This window comes from Cupressus sempervirens, chromosome 3, assembly GCF_028749045.1.
Source record: "Cupressus sempervirens isolate cs-2001-9-10 chromosome 3, ASM2874904v1, whole genome shotgun sequence".
In the NCBI taxonomy this organism is placed as follows: domain Eukaryota; kingdom Viridiplantae; phylum Streptophyta; class Pinopsida; order Cupressales; family Cupressaceae; genus Cupressus; species Cupressus sempervirens.
In genome coordinates this window covers 396,832,493-396,855,234 of record NC_143120.1, presented here as the reverse complement: position 1 = coordinate 396,855,234, position 22,742 = coordinate 396,832,493, and the positions used below count along the sequence as shown (strand labels likewise).

The 22,742-nt window shown below is 35.6% G+C and overlaps 1 protein-coding gene across 3 annotated transcripts in view; it reads right to left on the bottom strand.

Moving 5' to 3' along the window:
* Positions 1 to 649: 649 nt before the first annotated feature.
* Positions 650 to 22,742, bottom strand: part of LOC149566690 (uncharacterized) — an 89,390-nt gene continuing 67,297 nt past the window's right edge. The window contains exon 4 of one of the 3 annotated variants that reach the window (XM_089820004.1): positions 650 to 1,008. In XM_089820004.1, coding sequence (XP_089676130.1) covers positions 742 to 1,008 — 267 coding nt within the window. In that variant the 3' untranslated portion in view covers positions 650 to 741. Of the gene's footprint in view, positions 1,009 to 7,472; positions 8,071 to 9,442; positions 9,840 to 22,742 lie in introns of those variants that run through there. The other 2 variants (XM_089820005.1, XM_089820006.1) reach the window with 2 other exon arrangements.

The following is a 22,742-nucleotide window of genomic DNA, read 5'->3' as shown; positions in this document are numbered from 1 at the left end:
TACTTGATCAACTTTCCTCCTAATTTGTCCTTCTCGTGTCTTTCATGCCACATATGTCATGGTAAATAGTTGTAGTATTTTTGGGAATTATTCATATCTTATAAAATATTAAATGTAATTATATAACTAGTTTACATTTTACCATTTAGTAGATATTCTAAAATTAATTGCCATCTTGGGGCCAAGTTAGAAAAGAGATAGAGGTGATTCAAATCCATGTTGTGCTAAGACAAGTTCACCTTTAGCTACCATGATTCAGAGACAACACATACGATTCTTAAACCAACAAAAACTTTAGTATAGAATTAGGTAGCTTGGTTTAGTAAAGTTATGCTTTTTGTAAATGGAAGTGTGTTTTAAACAATGCAACAATCTTGCATTCCTAGGCATGTATAAAATTTGCAAGACAAGAATTCACATTAATCTTAGATTAATTATACCCAAGTAAAAAATAGAATTCAAACATTCAAAGTAATAGCTAATTATACCCAAATAAAATATCGAATTCAAACATTCAAAGGAACATGCCGACAAATCATTTCCAATATTTTAGTACTCTAAAGTAGAATTTTCAACCTCTAAACATAATTCAAAACCCACTTGCATAGAAATGCATATAAAAATGTATGACAATAATAATAACCTCGTATGGTCCCAAGAATTAATTACCCTTATTATTAATTATAAAACTTGAATGTTCCAACGTTAACAAAATGCTTACAATGAACCTAGGTTATGTCATCATTTTAGTTGTTTAAGTGCCTCATTTGTTGCTTGAACACTATACCAGTTGAGAAGTGGCAAGACCAATGCCTTTGCAAGTTGAGGTTGTCCTAAAGAAACCAAAAATTTAATGAGTGGTTCAAGAGTCCTCTCATTTAAAATACCCCCTAATGTGAGAAGGAACCATAACATTTGATGTATAGGGGTCATCTGTATCATATAACACACACTATATATAGGGTATTTCCGATAAAAATATGCAGCACCTCGGCCTCTTTGCTTCTCCTGCAATTGCAAGTCAAATTCATACCATCATTATTTTTTATCCACACCTTTCATTACACAAAACTAGTCGTATCCCATGTTAAGTTCTTTGAGCTAATGTCTTGCTTATTGTTTGAAGAATGAATATACAATATCCATGAAGCTTTATAAATAATGACTCCCTTAAGAATAGAAAAATGTTACTTCCTAAGTAAAAGAATAATAGTAACAAAGTGAACAAATAAAATCATACTTATAGCTTCATGTACCCATAAAATCTTAGATAATTTATATTGGAGTCTACGTGTAATTTAAGTCCACAATTCATGTGTTATGGCTGAATAATAACTTGTCTTTCTTCATTTTCAAGGGAGGAGAAAAGGACTCTTGGTCAATGTAATCTAAATCTAATATAATAAGAAATGTCAAAACACACAAAAGGATGTGTATCGATAACAATCAATATGGACAACATAAAATAAGGAATATATCACAAAATCATAAGAAAATTATGTGGTCATTCATAAGATAACTCATTATGGATCCCCCTAGAGAACCAAATAACTTGGAAAACAAGGTAAACCATAAACAAAAAGATGACTAAGCAACCAAGGGATTAATGTAAGACAAAAAAATTTAAAACATAGAAAAGTTGGACGGTATGCAACAAACAATCAAGAAATCACAACCAAGTAAATGAAAGTAAGATAAATTGATACTTACTTAGGGCTGACATGGAGCATTAATCTCCCCCTTAGTTTAAGCAGTTGTCGAGTAGTTGTAGGTGAAAGTATAGGAGAGGTCCTAGTAGACCACAAGGAGGAACCATAAAGATTTGGCACACATTAGGGATATTTAATCATAGGTCCTTACATCTAACTTGTCTTGGTGATGTACTACTTACCATAGTAGTCAATGAATCCCCTAAGAGAAGATGGGTAGAAGTGCAACTTAAGAAGAATTTTTCATTATTACATTTAATAAAAAGAACCTAGAAGGATGCAAAAGTTGGTGTTATCTAGTGTTTTTGTTCCTCACCGACTCAAAATAGTTGACATCAGCATCCCCATAGATCATAAATGCAATGTGTTTTTTCCTCATTGCCTCAACTATTGAAGCCAGTCCAATAGGGGTTAGGTAGTAATGCATATTGCAATTCCATGTTCTTGTTGATGATGTAAACCAATACATCTTAGATTGAATAAGGAAAGGGGAATAATGTAGGAAGGCCTAAATGTATATGAGTGTTGTAGTGGGGTTAGTAATGACAATAATATGGGAATAAAAGGGAAATTAGTTTTAAAAAAAAAAATCAAAGGTAGATAAGGAAATAATAATGACCTACGATACATCTTTTGCCAAGTACTGAAATCATCTGGCCACTCCAATCTATTTTTGAGTTAAGCATACAATCTCTATTAAGAAGTAAGCACAACTACATGTCTTGACAACACAAAATGCTAGTTCGTTTTTAAGTCTATACACATGCTCTCACAAAGCGCATTGCTTCTCACACAATGTATAAATAGAAGGGGCAACCTTCTTCACCCTTACAAATAATGATGCTTCAAAAACACATATAAAATAAATAAATAAATAAAAAATACACTGATGACTCAAACAAAGTTTTCAAATATCTTCCACCAGTTTTTTTCTTTGAAAACAATGTATATATGTATCGGGATTTGCTTGTGGCTAAAACAAGAAGTTCCTACGGTAGCCTAGTGATGCAAGACTTCATAGAAAAATGTATCGTAAACAAAGTAATAACTCTAAAGATGTAGATCCTAGGACTAGTCTGGATAGCCAAAAGGGTCAAGATTTGTTTAGGCCTAAAAGCTCCAAAAAGGAATCAAAAGCAAGTGCAAAGAGTTATGAGGAAAATGTTAGACACAATCAAGTTCGAAAATCTAAATTTATGCAAGGGAAAATCCCAATCAAATTCAAGAGAAAACCTTGTGACATTAAGAAGTGGTTGAGAGGGCAACTTCAAATTCAAAGATGTAACTATATTCAAGTAGTCTCAGTAAATGACTTGTAGAATACACTAAAAGAGAGAAAAAAAATTGAAAAATACAAGAGGGGCTTGGAAACAAGATTGTCTACTGAGGGAAATATTTAAAGGGAGGGAAATAGGCAAGATAATGTAACCAAGGAAAAATAAGGTATATGTCTAAAGTAGTCAGTTCCCCAAGGCTCACAACTTCCAATATCTAGATTCAAGACACCCAATAGGTTTGGACTTGGGCTTGGGCTAACAAGTAATGTTATTAAGCATATTCCATGATAGACATTTGCTAATAATGTAATAAATTGCCACCTGCCATGACTTTTCACCATTTTTTAGCCAACATTAGATACAAAATCCCAAACAAAGATAAAGTCCTTGTGTGAAAATAAGGTAACACGATGTTTATATGTGGCTTGGTAATCTAGTCTATTGTTATACCACACCCCAATGGACTTGCACCACTAATTGAAGTCAAAAGCTAAGTTTGAGTTTTCAATGAAAAGATGAGGTATGCCAATGAGAGGTAGATGATCATGTAATTTGAGTGATTTTGCAAATATTATGTTGTCATTCTAGATTATTGGCCAAATAACCCAACAATATCATGCAAAAAATATTGTACAATACAATCATGAACCCATTATCCACACTTTGAAGCACAACACCTTGATGTAATAATTATCATAAACAACTAGGACAAATGCATTATAAAAAACCAACCAAGAAGGAACAATCAATATGAAGCCTACCCTGTTATCCCCCAACAGGATCTCCTTTGAAGAATGCATAATGGATCATGAAACAAAATTCAATTTTCTTAGAAACAACAAAACCTCACTACAAAATCTCATGAACCTTCATCTTTGGCTTTAGATTTTTAGTTAGACCAATGAAAGATTGATTCAACCATTCCCACTTTATCATTCACATTGACAACCTTTTGATCCCAGTTCGAAAAATATGCGTTACACATGTTTTTAAAGAATTGAGAAGAAAAATAAAAACATCGCAAAAAAATGCTTTAAATCAATCTTGTTTAGAGGTACAAAAAGTTGGAAGGAGAGGAGATTTAAAAGAAGAATACATTATGAAAACTAATTAACTACAAAATGGTCTAAAACAAGCACTCAAGTCTACCAAAAAAATCACTAGTAGACATAATAATTTGAATATAATCGTCTAAAATTTTTAAGCAACTTTTGACCTGAAATGTACTAAAGCTTTAGATAAATTTCATACCTAGCATGATGATATGTCAAACACTTGAATTTGAAACCACATTGATCCAATCAAACAATCAAATTTTCGCCTAGGGTTTTGACAAAGTCAAAAATTTGTGGTTGAATTCTTGAACAGATCTAGTATAAAAGAAACCCTAGGTAAAAGGTTCTAATGAAATTAGCAATAGAAACACAAGAAATTATCCTTAAAATCTACAATGGATGGCACTTTGAAAGGTGGTAGCTACCTTAAAACCTTAATATTTCACTCTTAATTTGTATCTCAAATGAATACCCCAACAAGTGCAAACTATGTTTGAAATATATATATATAAACATGGTCAACCACAAATCTACAACATCAATGAAACTCTATGAGCTCATATGGTGTCCCAAACTTGCGAAAAAAACCTTGCTCTATCATATAGAATGATCTAAAACTCTACATGGTGGAGAAGTTTTTGTCACATCCCTATGTCAAGCCCCTTCCAATCAATCATTAAATAAATGAAATGCTAACAAAGAATAATATATTGAAAGAAACAATGGAGAAGACAAAGAAAGGATGAATCCAATGATCTCATGCAACTCTTATTAATTAGGAATGGGTTCCTATATTTGTAATGATACCCATCAAGAACTTACACTTCATTGAGTACATTAAAGCAACAATGCTTGTATGGGCATCCTAACAAGAGTATGGAGAACCTATCATCACAAACAAAGCACACAAGATAGAAGGAGTGACTGTGATAGCCATGGAAGACATACATAGAGCAAAGAATAAAAATAAAGGGGAGGTGAGAATGGAATGGAAGGAGGTGGTAGAAGGAAGATGGAGGTAAGTGCCTTGGGAGATGGCATGAAGAGAAAAGAACACACAACAAGGAGATGAATCATTTGTGATCACAATGACTACAATCTCCATGATATTTGTCAACACCCTCCATGCTTGTGCCATCATAAGAGATCTAGGACAAGTCATGGAAAATGATGAAAACATAAAAAGGATAGAAGGATTAGGATAGATAAGATTAAGGTAAGGATGGGGATGAAATTGGTCTGTGAAAAAGCCTTCAAAATTTTCCATGAAAATGCAATAGGTAGGTGCATTAAGGTAAAACGAAGATAATGGGCAACGATAAAATGTGAAGGGAAGGAAGAAAGTGATATGAGGAAGCAAAAAACAAAGAGAAAACCATGATAGGAGGAAGTTGAATGGCATGAGGGGAAATATGGAGGGCAAATGTGAGAAGACAATAAAATCACAAAAAGGAGAAGAAGAATATGGACAATAGCAGGGCCATGAAGAATAGGAGAAGGCGAGATGGGGAAGAAATGAAGAGAGATGTTGTGAAAAAGGTGAAGAGGCTTCGAACGTTTCTTTAGAGCATAAATAATAAATGACATGTAGGTAGATTAAAAAAAACATGAAGGGGAGAATCATGTGAGAGAAGGAAGGCAAGAGAGAGAATTTTGAATCTAAACATAATTATGGTCAATGTTGGGCGAATAGAACTTAGTTAAGACTAGTTCGGATTCAGTGCATTACCAATTCTTCCTTTGACATGTTACGTATATAATCTGGAATCTAGCTTTTCCAATCAAGCTATAGACTTGGCAAAAAAAGGGCTATAGTGGCAAGGCACACATGTTACGTGTAGAATCTATTCACCATAGCCCCTAAAAAATTATGCCACCGATAGGGCCCACAAACAATCAATTGAAAGGCTTGTTAGGTCACTACCTGCTACCCCATGGAATTTTAGGGAACCTCTACATGCATGTTCTCCACGAAGGAGAAGAAGCCAAACAGGTGAGAGGAAGGCATGTGCAAGACATCACAACTACCCTAGCATACATATATGTACATATATGAAATTATGTAAAAGGCTTTAAAAATTCAAAGCACATGCATAATCTATATACCAAAAGATATCGACTTGAAGCTAGTTTAGAAGAATTTTGCACCTACATCCAAATTATTTCACCTAGAAATGAGTACCCTCCTCAACCATTGTTTCTTAAGATAGTATTATTCTATATTATTCAATATTGCAACCAAGATGAATGGATCTCTTCAATTTTGATTTGTCTAAATGATGCATTATATAGTTTCTCCTCTTCCACATGTATGAATTACTTTCTTTATAATGACTCTAGAACAACCTTTAAACTAAAATTGGCAAATCCTCTTGCCAAACATTGAAATTGAAGCTCCATGAAAATTCTTAAAACTGTGAAAACTAATCTCTAAGTTTTGACAGAGTTCAAAAGCCATGGTTGAATCTCTAGAATGAAAACACGACTAAACCTTCCTTTTGATGATGTTTTCCCCTTGAAAGCCTACTTGAAAACATATCACTTTGAGCATTCAAAAATTGTAGCATTTACCTTTTTCTATATATATATATATATATATATATATATATATAATAGATAAGGACTAAAAATTAAGCAATTAGCACATGTAACATCATGCTTTTTTGAAAATGTGGAGCCTTGTAAAGCCAAAGGATAACCCTTTGTATTCATCTAGATCTTTATCATAATGTACCTCTATTGCACACTAATAATATAATAAATCTTTGTTGAAAGCTCAATAAGATCATTATTATTCCATTCCAAACTATTCAGAAGCTCACCTCAAAATGATAACAAAAATTATCTTTGAAATCCTGGACATACTTAGTCTGCAATAAACTAATATGATCATAAACATTTTTCAAAGGTAGACTAAGTGATTAAAGTGCTATTGTGGGTTTAGAAACTAATATGATCATAAACATTCTTCAAAGGTAGACTAACTGATTAAAGTGCTACTGTGGGTTTGCAATTATGATATAGAGCACATTTGTTTGACAGCAAATCTTCAATGAAAATTTGCTGCAAGATAGCTGTTCAAACCTTATTCACTATCACATGTTCAGCCCTTTATCAGGGCTTGGCAAAGTCTTACAATGACTTTTAACCTGCCTTTATGTTTGGAGCAATTAATCAATTGAAACACTCTAGGTGCATGCTAATGACAAACTAACTGCCTATTGTTGGTGCCGAGCATAATTTTGAGCCACTTTAACCATGCTTTCATGTTTGGTGGAAGAATTAGATGGTTTAGCCCTCTTAAAAGTGTGTTTAAGTTATGGCATCTACCTTTTCCTAATCTAAGCAAGGTTTTTGTCAAAGAATGACATCGATGCAACCACATTTTATCACTTAAAAGTCAAGTAAAATTTCAATCCATTAACGCCACCTTTTCCTTGAAGAGAAATTTCATAAAACTTAAGCCAAAATGAAAACTTTAGAAGGTTTATGACAAGTTCTGATGTGAGGCAAAATTTTGGAGTGACACAGTCACTATAGGTAAGCACATGAATAACTTAGGCCACTTTCTGGGTCAAGATTAAGTCACTAGTTACCAAAAGGGAAAAATTTCCCCTCTTCAACCAAGGTAAAATAGGGCTACTTGAGTTCATATATTTGATTCTCTTTACCTATTTTAATTTTTTCTCAAGAAAAAGTTTGACTAACTTATGCCACTTTTCCCGTGCAAGTTAGGAAAGTTTATCTATACTTGAACCGTGCTTAGGGTCTTTGGTGGAGATTTAGACAGTTCTTGACAAGTCACCATTTTCTTGAAGACATAAGAGGAACTTTGGGAAAAGTTTCAATCACATAAAGAACTCTCCAAGCAAATTTTTCGCCTCGTGTTGTTTTGCCATGACTGAAGCCAAGGAGGAGAAATGGCACACTTATGCCAACTTCCCCTTCTTTCCGCTTAGTTGATGCCTTTAGCACTAACTCAAACATTGTTGTTTTCTTCTTACCAAACTTGTGATGATCATCACCAACCTACAAAAGTGTGAATTAGAAGTCATAATCCTGAAAAGATGATACTGCAAACTGATTTGGGATACCATAAATAAGTTGGATTGACACACAAACAATGATCAACTTGACAACAAATTAGTATAATGTAAATTACAAATGTAGAATTTTGTAGGAGTTCAATGATGTATCAAAATTCTGTCATTTTTCATATGTAAAATTTGTCCCAAGTAATCTACATGGTGTAGCAAGGTCAAGTGTGTGAATTTCTACAAGAAAAGTGGCAATGGAGTTTGAGCATATTTCCAAGATTTCTCTTCATGAGGGCATCTCTCCATGCAAACAAGTCAAATCCCACAAGAAAAATCTAAAAGGCACTCCTAAAAACTGAAGGAATGGCAAGAGCAACTAAATGAAGAATTTACAATGCCCTTGCAGCACAATATATCACTAACATACATCTTCTTGATCTATTACACCAGCTTCAAAAGAATCATACTAACAAATATACTCCTTGAGATTGCTAAGCCCATTGCTGATGCCTACATATACATGGTAGCATGACCATCCACCTTGGAACTCTAAATCTCCAAGAATAAAGCTAAATTTTACTAGCCAATACATTCTAGATGATGATGATAATTGTGCCAGGGAAGATCCAGGTTTTGAATCACAAGTCAAAAATTTGAGATTATGAAAAGTGGGATCAAGACCCACTTCTTGCAGATGGATTTTTGGCATATGAGATATAGTGGGTAATGTGACTATACATTTTTGCATCATCTTGATTAGCCTCCACATAGGATTTAGAACATTAGATGCATAATTTTAGGTAGCACGTAACAATTTTCTTTGGTTACAATTCTGTATGTGCTTGTATCCATTATCAAAAGCATATGGATTGGCATAAGTTTGGACCATATTACAGTTTTTAGGATTGGTATGGATGATGATTTATTTGGAGCTCTATATTATTACTGTTTTTTCAAGTCTTGGGGATGTGGTGAAAGATGTCAGGTAGATCTTTTGAAGGACTCTGCTGAGTTTGTTTGAAAAACTTGTCCTTAACCAGAGAGAAGAAATTGTTTTTTGGTTTTGTATATATTCTGATTCTTTGAGTTTTCAATGATTGTTTCAAAATTTTCGGGTTTTTGAATATCAATGCAAATATGGATCACAATACTAACTGAAACAAATTAACAGCTAATAAAAGTCACACCAAAACTAATAGAGAATAGATTTTTCTCATTAATCCTCAAGGCAATGAAATACATGTAATTGTACAAGTGAATGCTTGGGTAAATTCTGAGAAATCTGAAGTCATACAACTCTGAGATCCACTTATTTGTATTTTTGTAGCTGACAATGGCTGATGTCAGTCCTCAGGGAAGGAGGTACGGCTCGGGAAGTGACTGAGAGGAGTCTCCAAACCCCCGATCTGTTGAAGAATATGCTTATTTGGACCTGCTGATTGGTTTTGGGCTGGAACCCTCACTAATTCAATCTCAAAATGCAATTTTCAGATTTCTTATTGCTGTACGACATTAGGAATTAGCCTGGTGATTTTGAGAACTGCTGAAACTAGATCAATCTGTGGTATTTCGCTTCTGAAATTCAGTCACCAGTCCCTTCCACCTTCAAATTAACAGAAACATTCATTAAAAGACTGAAATTTTCTGCAATCACCAATTTCACCAGCTCTGGATGGACATCTAGATTGATAGGAAATAAGGGTTTTTGTTCCTGAACCCTCCAAACGCTGAAAAATCCAAAAATCTAAGCTCTCCACAAACCTGTAGGTCAAAATTATGAAAGCTGAATAACCAAAATGAATTCCTTTTTAACTCTTTATTGGCTTCTTCTCCCATTCAAACCATAAATAGGGTTTGCCCTATTATTTCATTGAATAAGTTTATTAAAAAGGACTCCTCTCCATAGAAGTTCCAACCATGAGGGGGAAATAATATTATTATTATGATGTTGGCCCCTTTATATTATTATTTTATGTGGAGATGCCTAGGTAAGGGGTCCATAACTTATTATAACTTCTTTTAATACCAAGTGATTATGATATCACTTTAGTATTATTTTATTAGAAACAAAACTTAGGAAATATTAAATTATTTAGTTGTTTTTTAATAAATAATAAGTTCAAAGCTCATAGTTGAATTCTAAGTGTTGTGATCATTGTTGTTGTCTGAACCCTGTAAGCTAACTTGCAAGCTACTTGCAGTTCCTCCTAAAATTTAGAGTCACTCTAAAAAATAGGAACCTCGCTCAAAATACTGGAAACTCTTCTAGAAGTCCCTACTCTATTCTCTGATCCCCCAAGCATCCTCCTGTCAATTGTCAGTCCTCTCTAAAAAATAGGAGACCACCCAAGAAGTAGGAACTACGTGGAAATGCTCAAAACAACTTACAAAGTCCTTGCGATGCTTTGTGAACCTCCAAGTAAATCCCCTAACCATCCCATTGGATTATGGGAACTCAAGTAATAGGCCAACCTCCAAATATTTGCTATAGTTGTCTAGAGAATGGACATGACCATCCTCCTCTCCCGTTGCTTGCTTACAAGCAACTGTAAAGCTGGGTGCTGCAATGGAGTCTCACTTTCCCAGGCGGCATCCTCTAAGGGAAAATCCTTCTAGCGTACCAAGTGCTCCTTGATAACTTTATTCCCTCATTTTCAAAATCTCAACAAGAAGCAGAATGAATCTACCCTCCTTATCCAATGGAGGTACCCCAAGTGAAGGTATAATATGATGTCCCAAATCCTTCTTTAGGCACAATAGATGGAATACATTATGTATCTTGCTCCTAGAAAGCAACTCAAGCTCGTAGGCCACCTCTCCAATCTTTCTTACTACTCTATTATCTGTATGGCCCATAAAATATTTTCTTGGGTTTCTCTGCCCACTCCTCTTAACTGTACCCTGTTTGTCGAGATGAAGTTGCAAGAAAACCATGTTCCCCACCTCAAATGACCTCTTTGTCCTGTGACGGTCCACTTACATCTTCTACTAATTTTGTGCATGAGGAATGTTATCCTTAAGTGCATTAAGAATAGCCTAATAGTCCTATAACATATCATGTTCTCTAGGTGCTCTATTGCCATCCAAAGCCAAATCTACAAAAGAAAGTGCATCATAGCCATAAAAAGCTCTATAGGGAGTCAAGCTAATGGACATATGGTATGTAGTATTATAGTAATACTCACCCAAATACAGCCAATGCACCCAAGCTCTCTATTGCCTTGAGACATAGTTACATAGATAACCCTCAAGCCACTTATTATGTACCTCTGTCTGTCCATCCGTCTGAGGGTGATCACTAGTCCAAGGAGTCAACTCCATACCACCTAACTGAAATAACAACTTCCAAAATACACATGAATTTTCTGTCCTAGACACTAAGAATGCTCCTAGGGACTCTGTGTAGTCTAAACATCTCTTTGAATAACAATTCTGCCACTTGAGATGCTATGAAATCTGCTGCAACAGGGAAGAAATGAGCATATTTCGTTAGTCTATCCACAACCTGCAATAGGGAAGAAATGAGCATATTTCATTAGTCTATCCACAACCACGTAGTGTCATGTCCCCAATTTTTGGTGACAGTTCGATTTAATTAATTTAATTAATACTGGTTGTCCAAGGACGACTAATTAATTATTTTAATTAAATAAATAAATAACTTTATATTTAATAAAGTGACTTGGATTATAAAAATATTTAATAAAGTCACTTGAGGGATAAGATCAAAAATGTTCTAGAAGTCTCTGGAGAGGATGGAGAGAAAAGAATAAATAGGCACCCCGGGGCTCCATTCGAATCAGGCAGTTGATTATCTCTCTTTGATTTTCAGATTGTGATTCAATCACAGGTGCATTGTGGAACCTAGGGTTTTCGCAATTGTCACAGTTGGCCATTGAGAACGATAACTCTCAATTGGTACGCAATTTTGAGGGTGTGAAATATCATCCGAATTATTGCAGATTGGAGGTGACATTCAGTCATTTCATCAAGGACAAAATCTGTGGCCTAAGGCCAAATCTTGCGATTCATTGATCATTGGAGGTTTAGTTAGGAAGGAATTAACTTATTCCTTATCAGGAATTAACTGGAGAGAGTCGAAGGGAAGCTGGAAGCACATTTGTGGTCATAAATTATAAAATATTCATTATCAGGATTGAGGGCCGAATGGAGGAGTTGGTATTGTGATAAGTTACATAAGGAGTTCGAAGAGTAAGGGACATCTTCTGCATTTTATATAGACACCAGCAGTGAATCGACTCAGGGCAGAAGAGCGAATTGCTAGAATTATCCCCTCTAGCAGCGCTGCCGAATACCATTGAGGTCATTTCAAGGAGCATGGAAGATTAGTTAAGGAGTTCGTGGGTTACCATCCAGCACCTCTGTATATTGATCAAGCCAGATTTCATTCACCTTGGACAGTCGGTGATGCCTATTTCCGTGAGCTGTCTACCAATCAAGATGATTGACTTCAAGGAAACATGGCCGGTGAGTATCGAAAGGTGGAGCGTTTGCAAGTGCCAGAACTGACTTCCGCCTAAGATTGAAGAGGAACACGCAGAGGAGATCGAAACAGGAGAGCATTATAATCTGCGGTTTAGATAATACCGACAACGAGCATTATAATCTACGGTTTTAACTCTCGATAGTACAAATTGCGAATCACATTAAAATTTCGCATTTGATATCCAGCGGTAACAAGGGCAGCCGGAGCAGTGAAGGTCTAGCGGAATCTATTGGAGTGGTAAACCTACTTGCAATGAATGATATATCGTGAGCAGATTAATGATAATAACGATGGAGGAAACACTGCAACCCCCAGTTTTCCTTCTGCACGATTTTTATCCACTTTCGCGTTAGGATCAACGGGATCTATTAAGCCAGGAATTTCAACATCAAGCGGTTCCATTTGGGTCGAGATTTATGACTTTACCTGGCTCGGTCTGGGGCGAGGCTACTGTTGCTGAGGTGGAAACAAACCGAAGGGCCAGTTGAAAAATATGAATATCAAGCAGAGGTTAGTCGACCTTTAGACTTGATTATGCATAGTTTGTATAGTCACAAGGAAGTGTACCCGTTAAAACCTCAGGTTCGTGTTATTGATTTCTTGTATAAAATACTGTTTGGGCGGCTCACATTCAACCAAGGAGGGATCACCAACTTAAGGGAACCGTGGCTAAAGACACAAACAAAATCAGGTTCTCAGTAGATCATTAGAATCAATTAAAATTATCAGGCATTGTTACTTTTCCTGTATTACCCGTAGGGTAACTTGTTATTGATACTTGGGTCTGTAATCATTGCACTATTACGAAGAGTTTAATATTATTGGTGTTCCAGTTATCATGGCATCCCTTGTATAACCATCTTTATTGCAAGTAGTTTCAAAGACAAATTCATTCCAGCAGTATTAAGTTGTTGACTAACTGTTTGACAAAATGTCAAACCTTTGAAGTTTTAAGTTTTTGGGTGTAAAAAGGAGCAAATACCTGCCGGGGATATTTCACGTAGATATAGTATCTCCTTTAAACCCTCGAAAGTCCTGTTATAAAGTCCAAATAAATATCTTCCCACTTTTGCTTTGAAAAGGGTAATGGTTGCAGTAGATCCATTGGGAAGTTGTGCTCTGACTTGTTCTGCTAACAAGTCACACACTCACGCAACTAATGCAAGAAATCATCCTCAAGGTTCATCCATGAAAACATCTCTCTAATCTTCTTATAAGTCTTGTAGTACCCCTAACGCCCTACAATTGGTGTGTCATGGATGGCTAGTATGATCTGCTCCTTATGTTTTGATCTAGGAACCAACTAAATTCTATTCTTATAATATATGACATCATCACTCAGTATATACAGGTAATCCTAAACCAACCCATCCATAATCTCGCATGCAGACTAATGTTTGGAATACTCAACCAAAAGTTGGGATTTTCAATCTGCTGAAATCTCGTTCAAGGAACATAGGGAAGTAACTGGATACCTCCTTAAAAGTGTATCAGCAAGAATATTTTTCTTCCCTTTGACATACTTGATGCCAAAATCATAAGCCTATATCCTACTAACCCACTTTTGCTGATGTTCATTAATCTCCTTCTATTACAACAAATATTTTAGACTATTGTGGTCACTCCTCGCCACAAACTTACCACCTACCGGGTACCGACAAAACTTTGCCAATGCATGCATAATGACAAGTATCTCCTTGTCATAGGTTGAGTAAGCCTTCTCATTATCTCTCATCTTCCTACTCCTATAGGCTATAGGATGGCGAATCTACTGCCCCAATACCCTCTCCTAACACTTCACACTCCAATACAAAGGGCTGAGAGAAATCCAGAAGGGCCAAAATTGGGCACTACTCATAGCCTACTTAAGCCTATCAAACACAACTGGTGCCTCATCTGACCATCTGAATGCACCCTTCCATATAAGGTCTATCAAGGTTGTTGCAAGCTGTTAATTGTAGGATTTGAGCAAATACACCAATCAAATCCACGAAGCCCAAAAAAACCTGCATGTAGAAAACCTGTCACGGAGAAGAAAAAGACAAGAAGAGGCAAGGGTTTGATTTGAAAACTGAAAAAGTGTATTCAAACAAAGAAAAATATTATTCAACAGATTCAATGAAATACAAAGAGATCAATCCTTATAAAAGGAGATCGAAACCCAAAAAGGGTAACCTAAAGCCTAAAAAAGTTAGGGTTGCACATTATAATTAATAAAATATTAATTACATGCACCTACACGATAGCTTAAGCAAACTAGAGTAATAGGCAACCCATTTAATTAAATCAAAGTGATTTAATTAATAAGTCCGAACAAATAATTACTCTAACACCCCCCCTTAAGCGAAGCTCAGGAGGTAAGCTAACCTAGCACAGCTATAAAAGCAAAGAGATGGGTCCCGGCAACAAGGCTTGATCAGGTACCCAATACAAGGAAATCTCTATGAAACGGAGAAATAGAGAAAACCACATGGGAAAAACCCTACTCCAAAAAGAGATAGCAAAGAATGTTCCAGAAGAAGGAACAAAGAGAGATCATGAAGAGAACCACGGAAGCATGAAAAGCCGCAAAACTCTGTCGAAAAGAGCTGATCTGTAGAACCTCCATGGAAATAGAAGGCACAAACTGAGTGTGTCTATATGGTAGATGATCCATCTCACCGAAATGCATAGGTAGCCAGCCACTGCAATTGCCTAGTATGTAGGATTAGGTACTAAATACATAGCTCACACTAACGAACCATCGAACCAAGGAAGCATTAGAACCAACAATATAACTCCCCCTTAATGCGAGGGTGACAGGCAACTGAAAAGGTGGGCCAAAAATCTCCTACAACACAGGAACCAAACACATCAAGAGTGAGGTACAGACACCTATAAAGGCACGTGTCACCAACACTGCATGAGGCAAAAAAGGAAGAGGGCACAAAATGGCAAACAACTATCCCCCCATGGCACTTTATAAAATAGTGCGAGTACAACGAATCACAATGATGAAAAGGATCTCGAAATGCAAGAGTGGCACTTTATCTTAGTGTGTTTGTATAAAGATGCTTACAAATGATATCAACAATGATCAGGAAAAACATAAGACTGGTACAACAGAAAGTACAAGCCAAAACGAAGCATCTGAAGCAACAAAATTGATCCCCAAACTTGAAACAACCAGGATATCCACCAGAATGCAAAAATGCATGACTGAATAAAATGTTCCTAGAGTAGAATCTGGAACGACAACCAGCATCACTGGAAAGAGCGTATAAACAACTTTCCAACGATATAAAGAAGTCCAAAATCGGAGATTGAATGCTCAAGATATGCCTCCCGGAGTACAAAACAGAACATCTGGCTTTGACTGCCAAAACAGGCAACCAAACTGCATCAAAACTCAAAAACATCTGCACAAATATCTCTATCTTGGAACCAACTTTCCAACACATTTTTTGGATCGAAAAAATACGTTCGTATGCTCAAGTTACGGAGAAGAAACCAACAGGCCCTCTGAAATGCATGAAATTTTTTTTTTTTTTTTAATAATTAAAAAACCTTCAAAAAAAAAGGCGCCAGTGGTCGCGAAGCGGCGCTGGGTGGCAGATGGCAAGCGGGAGAAGGTCTGCTTCGGCAGAGCCACCGACGGAGCCACTAGCGATGACCGCTAAGAAGGCTGCCTGCGGTGATCGCTGCGGTAACCGTAGCGGAGCCGCTAGTGGTTAGCTAATTGCGACGGGTTCAAAATGCCGAAAATCAAAAAAATTTCAATTTTTTTTGCAAATTTGTGTCTTGGAGTGCGTGCAAAAGGCCATATGGCCTTGCCCAGCAAAATTTTTTTGCCTCCTAGATCAATGTTGTCCAAATCGGACAAATTTTATATCAAAACGAGAGTTGACACCTGAATCCATCCGTGAGGTCTGTTTGGCCTCAAACTGCTCCAAAAGTAGTGACCCCCCTATTTTCTCAGGAAAACCCAAAAAAACACCAGATCTGATCCACTAAACCCTTGTTCTCCCTTTTTCTTAAAACACCGAACAAGCTACATTAGATCTGGGAACAAGCTACAGCAGATCTGGCTCTGATACCATGTAGGATTTGAGCAAATACGCCAATCAAATCCATGAAGCCCGAGAAAACCTGCATGCAGAAAACCTATCACAGAGAAGAAAAAGACAAGAAGAGGCAAGGGTTTGATCTGAAAACTGAAAGTGTATTCAGACAAAGAAAAATATTATTCAACGGATTCAATGAAATACAAAGAGATCAATCCTTATAAAAGGAGATTGGAACTTGAAAAGGGTAACCTAAAACCTAAAAAAGCTAGGGTTGCACATTATAATTAATAAAATATTAATTATATGCATCTACAAGATAGCTTAAGAAAACAAGAGTAATAGGCAACTTATTTAATTAAATCAAAGTGATTTAATTAATAAGTCTGAACAAATAATTACTCTAACATTAATACCCCTTAACAAACCTCCTATAATAGTACATAAACCAAGGAGCCCCCTCATGCACCTTGACACCATCCTGTCCAATCACATGTCCCAAATACAATATTTGTTAAAGTCTAAACTCACATTTGGACAACTTGGCAAATAGAGACTCAACTGTAATGTTGTCCTACATTTTGTCACCACAAAATGTTGGTCACAGCACGAACCATTTTCAAGCTAGTTTCGCATTTTTCTAAGATTGAATTTGATATTCAATTGCTTAATGTTGATCGATCGATTCATTCCAATTCATATATCAAATCTTTTTATTGAAGGCCTTTGTCAAGTCTTTTTCGTTTTCCTTTTTGTCAAGCCTTTGCTTGATTTTTGAAGCCTTCATCATCCGTTCTTTTCTTTTGAGTTTGTGTTTGTTGGTTTTTTGTCCTTTGGTTTTGCTCATGTCATGCCCTTCGTTTTTCCCTTCGATTGAGTCTAACCTAGAGCTCAATCGGAGTTTTCAGTCAAGAGATATGCCTGTTTTAGTGTCTCAAAAGTGGACCTTTTGGGTGCAACAACACGAATTAAAAATATGATGTTATATTTTTAATTTGACTTTCACTCTTTGATAAATATTACTTCTATTCACTTTTTGTTATTTTTTAAGTTACTTTAACTTTAAATTTTTAACTTAAAGTGACTATAGTGCACTTTATGTTATAATTTTAAGTTGAGTTACTTTTTAATTTTTCACTTAAAGTAACTATATAACTATATAATTCTAGTTTAATTTTTGGTTTTTAAATCAAATGTTTATTAAATTGTTACTTTTTAAATGATGTTTATATGTTATATTTCTAAATATGATAGATAAATATTGTTTATGGCCCATTTTGTAACATTTTTATAATCTTAAGTGAATTAAATGACTTAAAGTCTTCAAAAGTGGACATTTTATATGCAATTACATGTAAAATCCATCAAAAGTGGACATTTTACATGTCACTGCATATAAAGTTCACTTCGGTGGACCTTTTTGATGTCATTACATCAAAAGTCTATCATAACTAGACCTTTTTAATGCTATTGCATCAAAAGTGAAGTTTTTATGCTTTTACATCTAAAAAATGAGATGCATTTTAAAATATGTATCCTCCCCTAAAAGGTCTGATTTTGCTTATGAGCATATTTTAAAACATGTAATAGCACCCAAAAAGGTCCGATTTTGATCAAAAACATGTTTTAATATATGCAATGACACTCAAAAAGTCCAATTTTGAAGAACATGTTTTTGCCCTCCAAGAACCCGATTTTGATCATAAGTAGAGATTTTCTCAATGGATTTGCATGAAATTTCTTCTATTGGAGGTGTTTTTGATTGGCAATGATTATCTTACATTTAAAATGGATTCAACCAGCTAAACAATGTTATTGAAAGCTCCCATCTAGGGCACATTTTTTGAGAAATCAGCAAATAAATCCATTTTTGCTCCATATTTTGACTCCAAAGGAAATCAATTTGGCTTCTTTTTGGGATTGCATTACATATTGATGCATATGTTGGTGTTTAAACACCAAAACGTCTTGATCTTGCATCATGGAGAAACACATTTTTTGCTAAAAACGTCCCAAGCATATGTTCTTCCAAATGTTGGCTCTTGGAGTGTTTTTAGGGCACGTTTTGGTATCTTTTACCAACTTCTCCTTGATTGCTGCCTTCTCCCAATTGAATTTGAGAAAGTTTGAAAGGTTCAAACTTTTTTTTGAGAATTTTTCAAACATTAGAGTATCTTTTCCCTTCATTTTTGGCACACGTAAGTGTACTCTTTCTTTCTTGCTTTTAATTCATGCTTATCTTGCTGATTCTATGCACATAATTGCTTGATGATTGCCACTTGTTGAAATCTTTGCAATGGAAAGTGCAGTTTTCCTTTAAAATGAAGTTTTTGTTCTCTTTCATGTTTTTGGTTCTTCCCTAACTCCCAATTTTGAATTTGTGTGTTGAAATGCATTGCATCTTGGCATGTTCGAATCACTTTCCAAAGGTACATTTTTCTTGTGTTTTGTGCTCCATGCTTGCTTGTCGATTTTCTCCACTTGGAGAAATTGCAAAGTTCTGTCCCAAGAACTTGTTCTTGTTTCACTTCATGCGAAAGCATCATCACGTTTCACATTCCGTTTCCATGTCACAACACTTCATTTCTCACTCAACAAATGTGATTACACGTTTTCCATCTCATTCACCATCTGCACATGCATGTAATCTCATTTTCTACATCTTTCCATGTTTTTTATCTCACCTTCCACCTCCCGTTACATGTTGCACTTACATGTACTCATTTTTCATGCAATAATGCTTTGAAAACACTGTCACTTTTAAATTCAGCAAGTTCTCATTTGCACGCATTCCCATGCACCAAACACTTCGAGAAAAAAAAGAGGTAAAGGTGCTGATGGAAATTTATTCCGAGTTTACATCCGGACATCGTCAAGAAGGTTTTCAAAGTGTCAGAGAATCCAGAATGTGCCAATCTACAAAGGAGAATTCGCGACAACTTGAGCGAGAAAAGTTGGATCATGTCAAAGTTTTCAAATGACAATGGACAATTCATCAAAGTCACAGGTTATCAAAAGATGCAACACCATGGTTATCAAGGTGAATGTAGTGGCACATAATACAAGAACTCCCAATCCTATGATCATCCGAGAATGCATCGCCAAGTACAAGGTCTTTCAAGACAATCCCTAGGATTGTTTCAATTCTCTTCCATCTTTCTTCTTCTTCTTTCATGTTTGTAATTGAAGAGAATGTATAACATGAAGATGTGTAATTACATGTAATGCGAGTTTCATGTACATAAGAAGGTGTAATGCGAGTTGCACATGCAGTTGCATATAACCCTATATTTTCTCTTTTGGTTAGACTAGGTCAAAGTTGGTTGAGTTGGTCCCACTTTTTCCTCCACCTTTTTCTCAACTCTTGTGCCTATATAATGGAGTGCCCCCTCATTGTAAAATCGTCATTATCTTTATGCAAGAGAGCTTTGGAGAAATTGTGCCAATAGAACTTTGTGTAAGTACTATTTTGAAAGAAAGTGAATATAAAGGAGCATTTGAGACTTAACTTTGATTAAGTGAGATTGTTGCTTGCATGAGTTATAAGCTTTGTCTATAATTCATCTAAGTTATCTTTGATTCATGTTATCTTGTGTTCTTGGTAATTGTATCTCGTGAATTGAATACAAAAAAGAGTTAAGAAGCAATTGGAGCCAGAGCTTTGACTAGGAACAATTGTGGAAGTGTATAGCTAGAAGCTTTGTCTATAGCTTGTATTTTCTTCTTAATTCGCAAAATAGTTAAATTATTCTTACTTTTAGGAGTCTTTGTGCCCTGATTGTAAAGTTTTTCCATATAGAAGTATGACCGGACTTAGAGCCAAACTGGTACATTTTCAACTAGCCTTCGAGTTAGTGAAGGTTTATCGGTATCACTGTTTCCAGCTCTTGATAGAATTGTAGTTAGAGATTCACCCTACCCATTACTCGTGGAAGTGGAATCTTTCTTGAAAGATAAGAAGAAAGGATATTGGTAACACCCATTTTACAAAATCTCTCGACTTCTTGCTTACCTTGAGTTGATCCAAGGAACGGTGAGAAGGGGGAGCCTTTCCTTTAAGGTAGGAGAGACTTTGTCTCACACGTTGTGGCTAGTCATCCTATTTTGCGACTGAATTTTTACCTAAACTGTCGGTTGCAAAATATCCACCCAACATGTAATATTCCCAACGGCACACTTGAGTTAGCTCGAGAGAAAACACCTATAAGAAGCACCTGAGGGCAGCGCCCTAGGGAAAGTACCTGAGGGTAAGCACAATGGGCGTATGAACTTTAATGAATTGACAGTGTACAGTGAAACTTCAAGGGGGGATTGTTGTGTGAAATGTCTGGAGTGGATAGACACAATGGTGTGTGGTGGGGGTTTTTAGTCTGAGGGACACATGCAAGGAACTACAACACAAAAAGATGGATTCGTGGGCATAGACAAATAGAATGCCAAATTGCATGGATACCAAAGATGAGTGTCGGGTGCTAGAGATACCAAAAGTAATTGATAATAATATTTCAAATGAGAGACAAAACACTAGAAGGTTGTCACCAAAACCATCGACTCACATATGTTAACCTTTAAATAATGAAAGTACTTCAATTACATATAATAGAGGCATCAGACAAGATATACAAAGTAGTCGCCACATGACAACAATTGATAGATCTCGCGCACTAGTGAAATATTTGTATGATATTTGCAACAATAGCCTAGGGTGGACATGAACCCCTGAAACTGCAGTCACCAAATAGGGAGGATCTTCCACCTCCAAAATGGCAAACAAGAACTCCAACTGGAATTCGCAATATCAAATCAAATCCAAGATGCATGCCTACCACAACCTAAGACTAGCCTTATAAAGGTTTTTGGGGAAGCTTCTCGAAGGATTTCAAAAAGTGCTGACATGACTAACACTTACGAAAAATAAAATAAAAATGGCCCGTTATTAATTAAAGGTCCATTTATAATGTTATTTAAATTATGGGACCATTAATTAAAATACTTTATTAAAATTGGGGATAGTACATCAGCATCCATAATACCAAGCACCTCATCCAAATGTCTCAGACAATCCTCCAATATCTTGTTAAATCAAGATGTCATCGAAAAACATCAGCACAAACATCCTCAACCTCTTATTGGAGACGTGATTCATGCATAACTAGAAAGTGACAGGTGTATTACTATGGCCAAAGGACATCACCAAAAACTCGTAATGACCATAGTGGCATATGAAAGTTGTTTTATGTATATCCTCCTCTCTAACTTGATTTAATGATATCCTCATCGAAGATACATCTTCAAGAAAAATATTGCTCTGTGTAGCTCATCCAACAAGTCATCTATGTGTGGACTAAGATACCTTTTCTTTAATTTTTTTTTTGTTTAATGCAAAGTAGTCAATGAACATGCGCATAGTGTTATCCTTCTTTACCAACACCACATAAGAAGCAAAGGAGCTAGAAATAGACTTAATGTGCCCCATATCTAATAACTCCTAGATGGTATTCCCTATCTCATCCTTGAATTTCCTAATATGACAATAGGGAGTGGTGATCACAGGCTTAGCATCCTCCTCTAACTCAATCACATGCTTAAACCCTTGATCAGGAGGTACCCCAAGAGGAATGTCACCAAAAACAAGTTATTTTGCATGACGCTTTTACAATCATAATGTATTATTTTAATTAATAATAAGTAAAGTCCATTATTTAAATGCAACTCTTACTGAATTATTAATTAAATAATTATAATAAATCAAATTTACTCTTTAATATTTTAATTCTTCTTTTACCTTTTCTTTTTTATTTCAATTTTTCAAATTAGACTTTTAAATCAAATAATATTTAATAATTTGAATATCATAAGATTAATGCAAGCATCATAATTAAACCATTTATCAAGCAAAATCCATAGTCAAACCCACATACAAACAACATAAGAAAAACCGACCAAAGTCAAAATCAAACAACACAGACAAAGAAAAAACTCATAGGTTTCAAAAGGGTAGGCAGTCAAATACATATCCTTCTTAGGACAAGTAATTAGGCTTTGGCTAGGATTGGATATGAACATTATCTCCCCATTCTTACCATTGACTTATTGCGATAGGGCATGCTCATC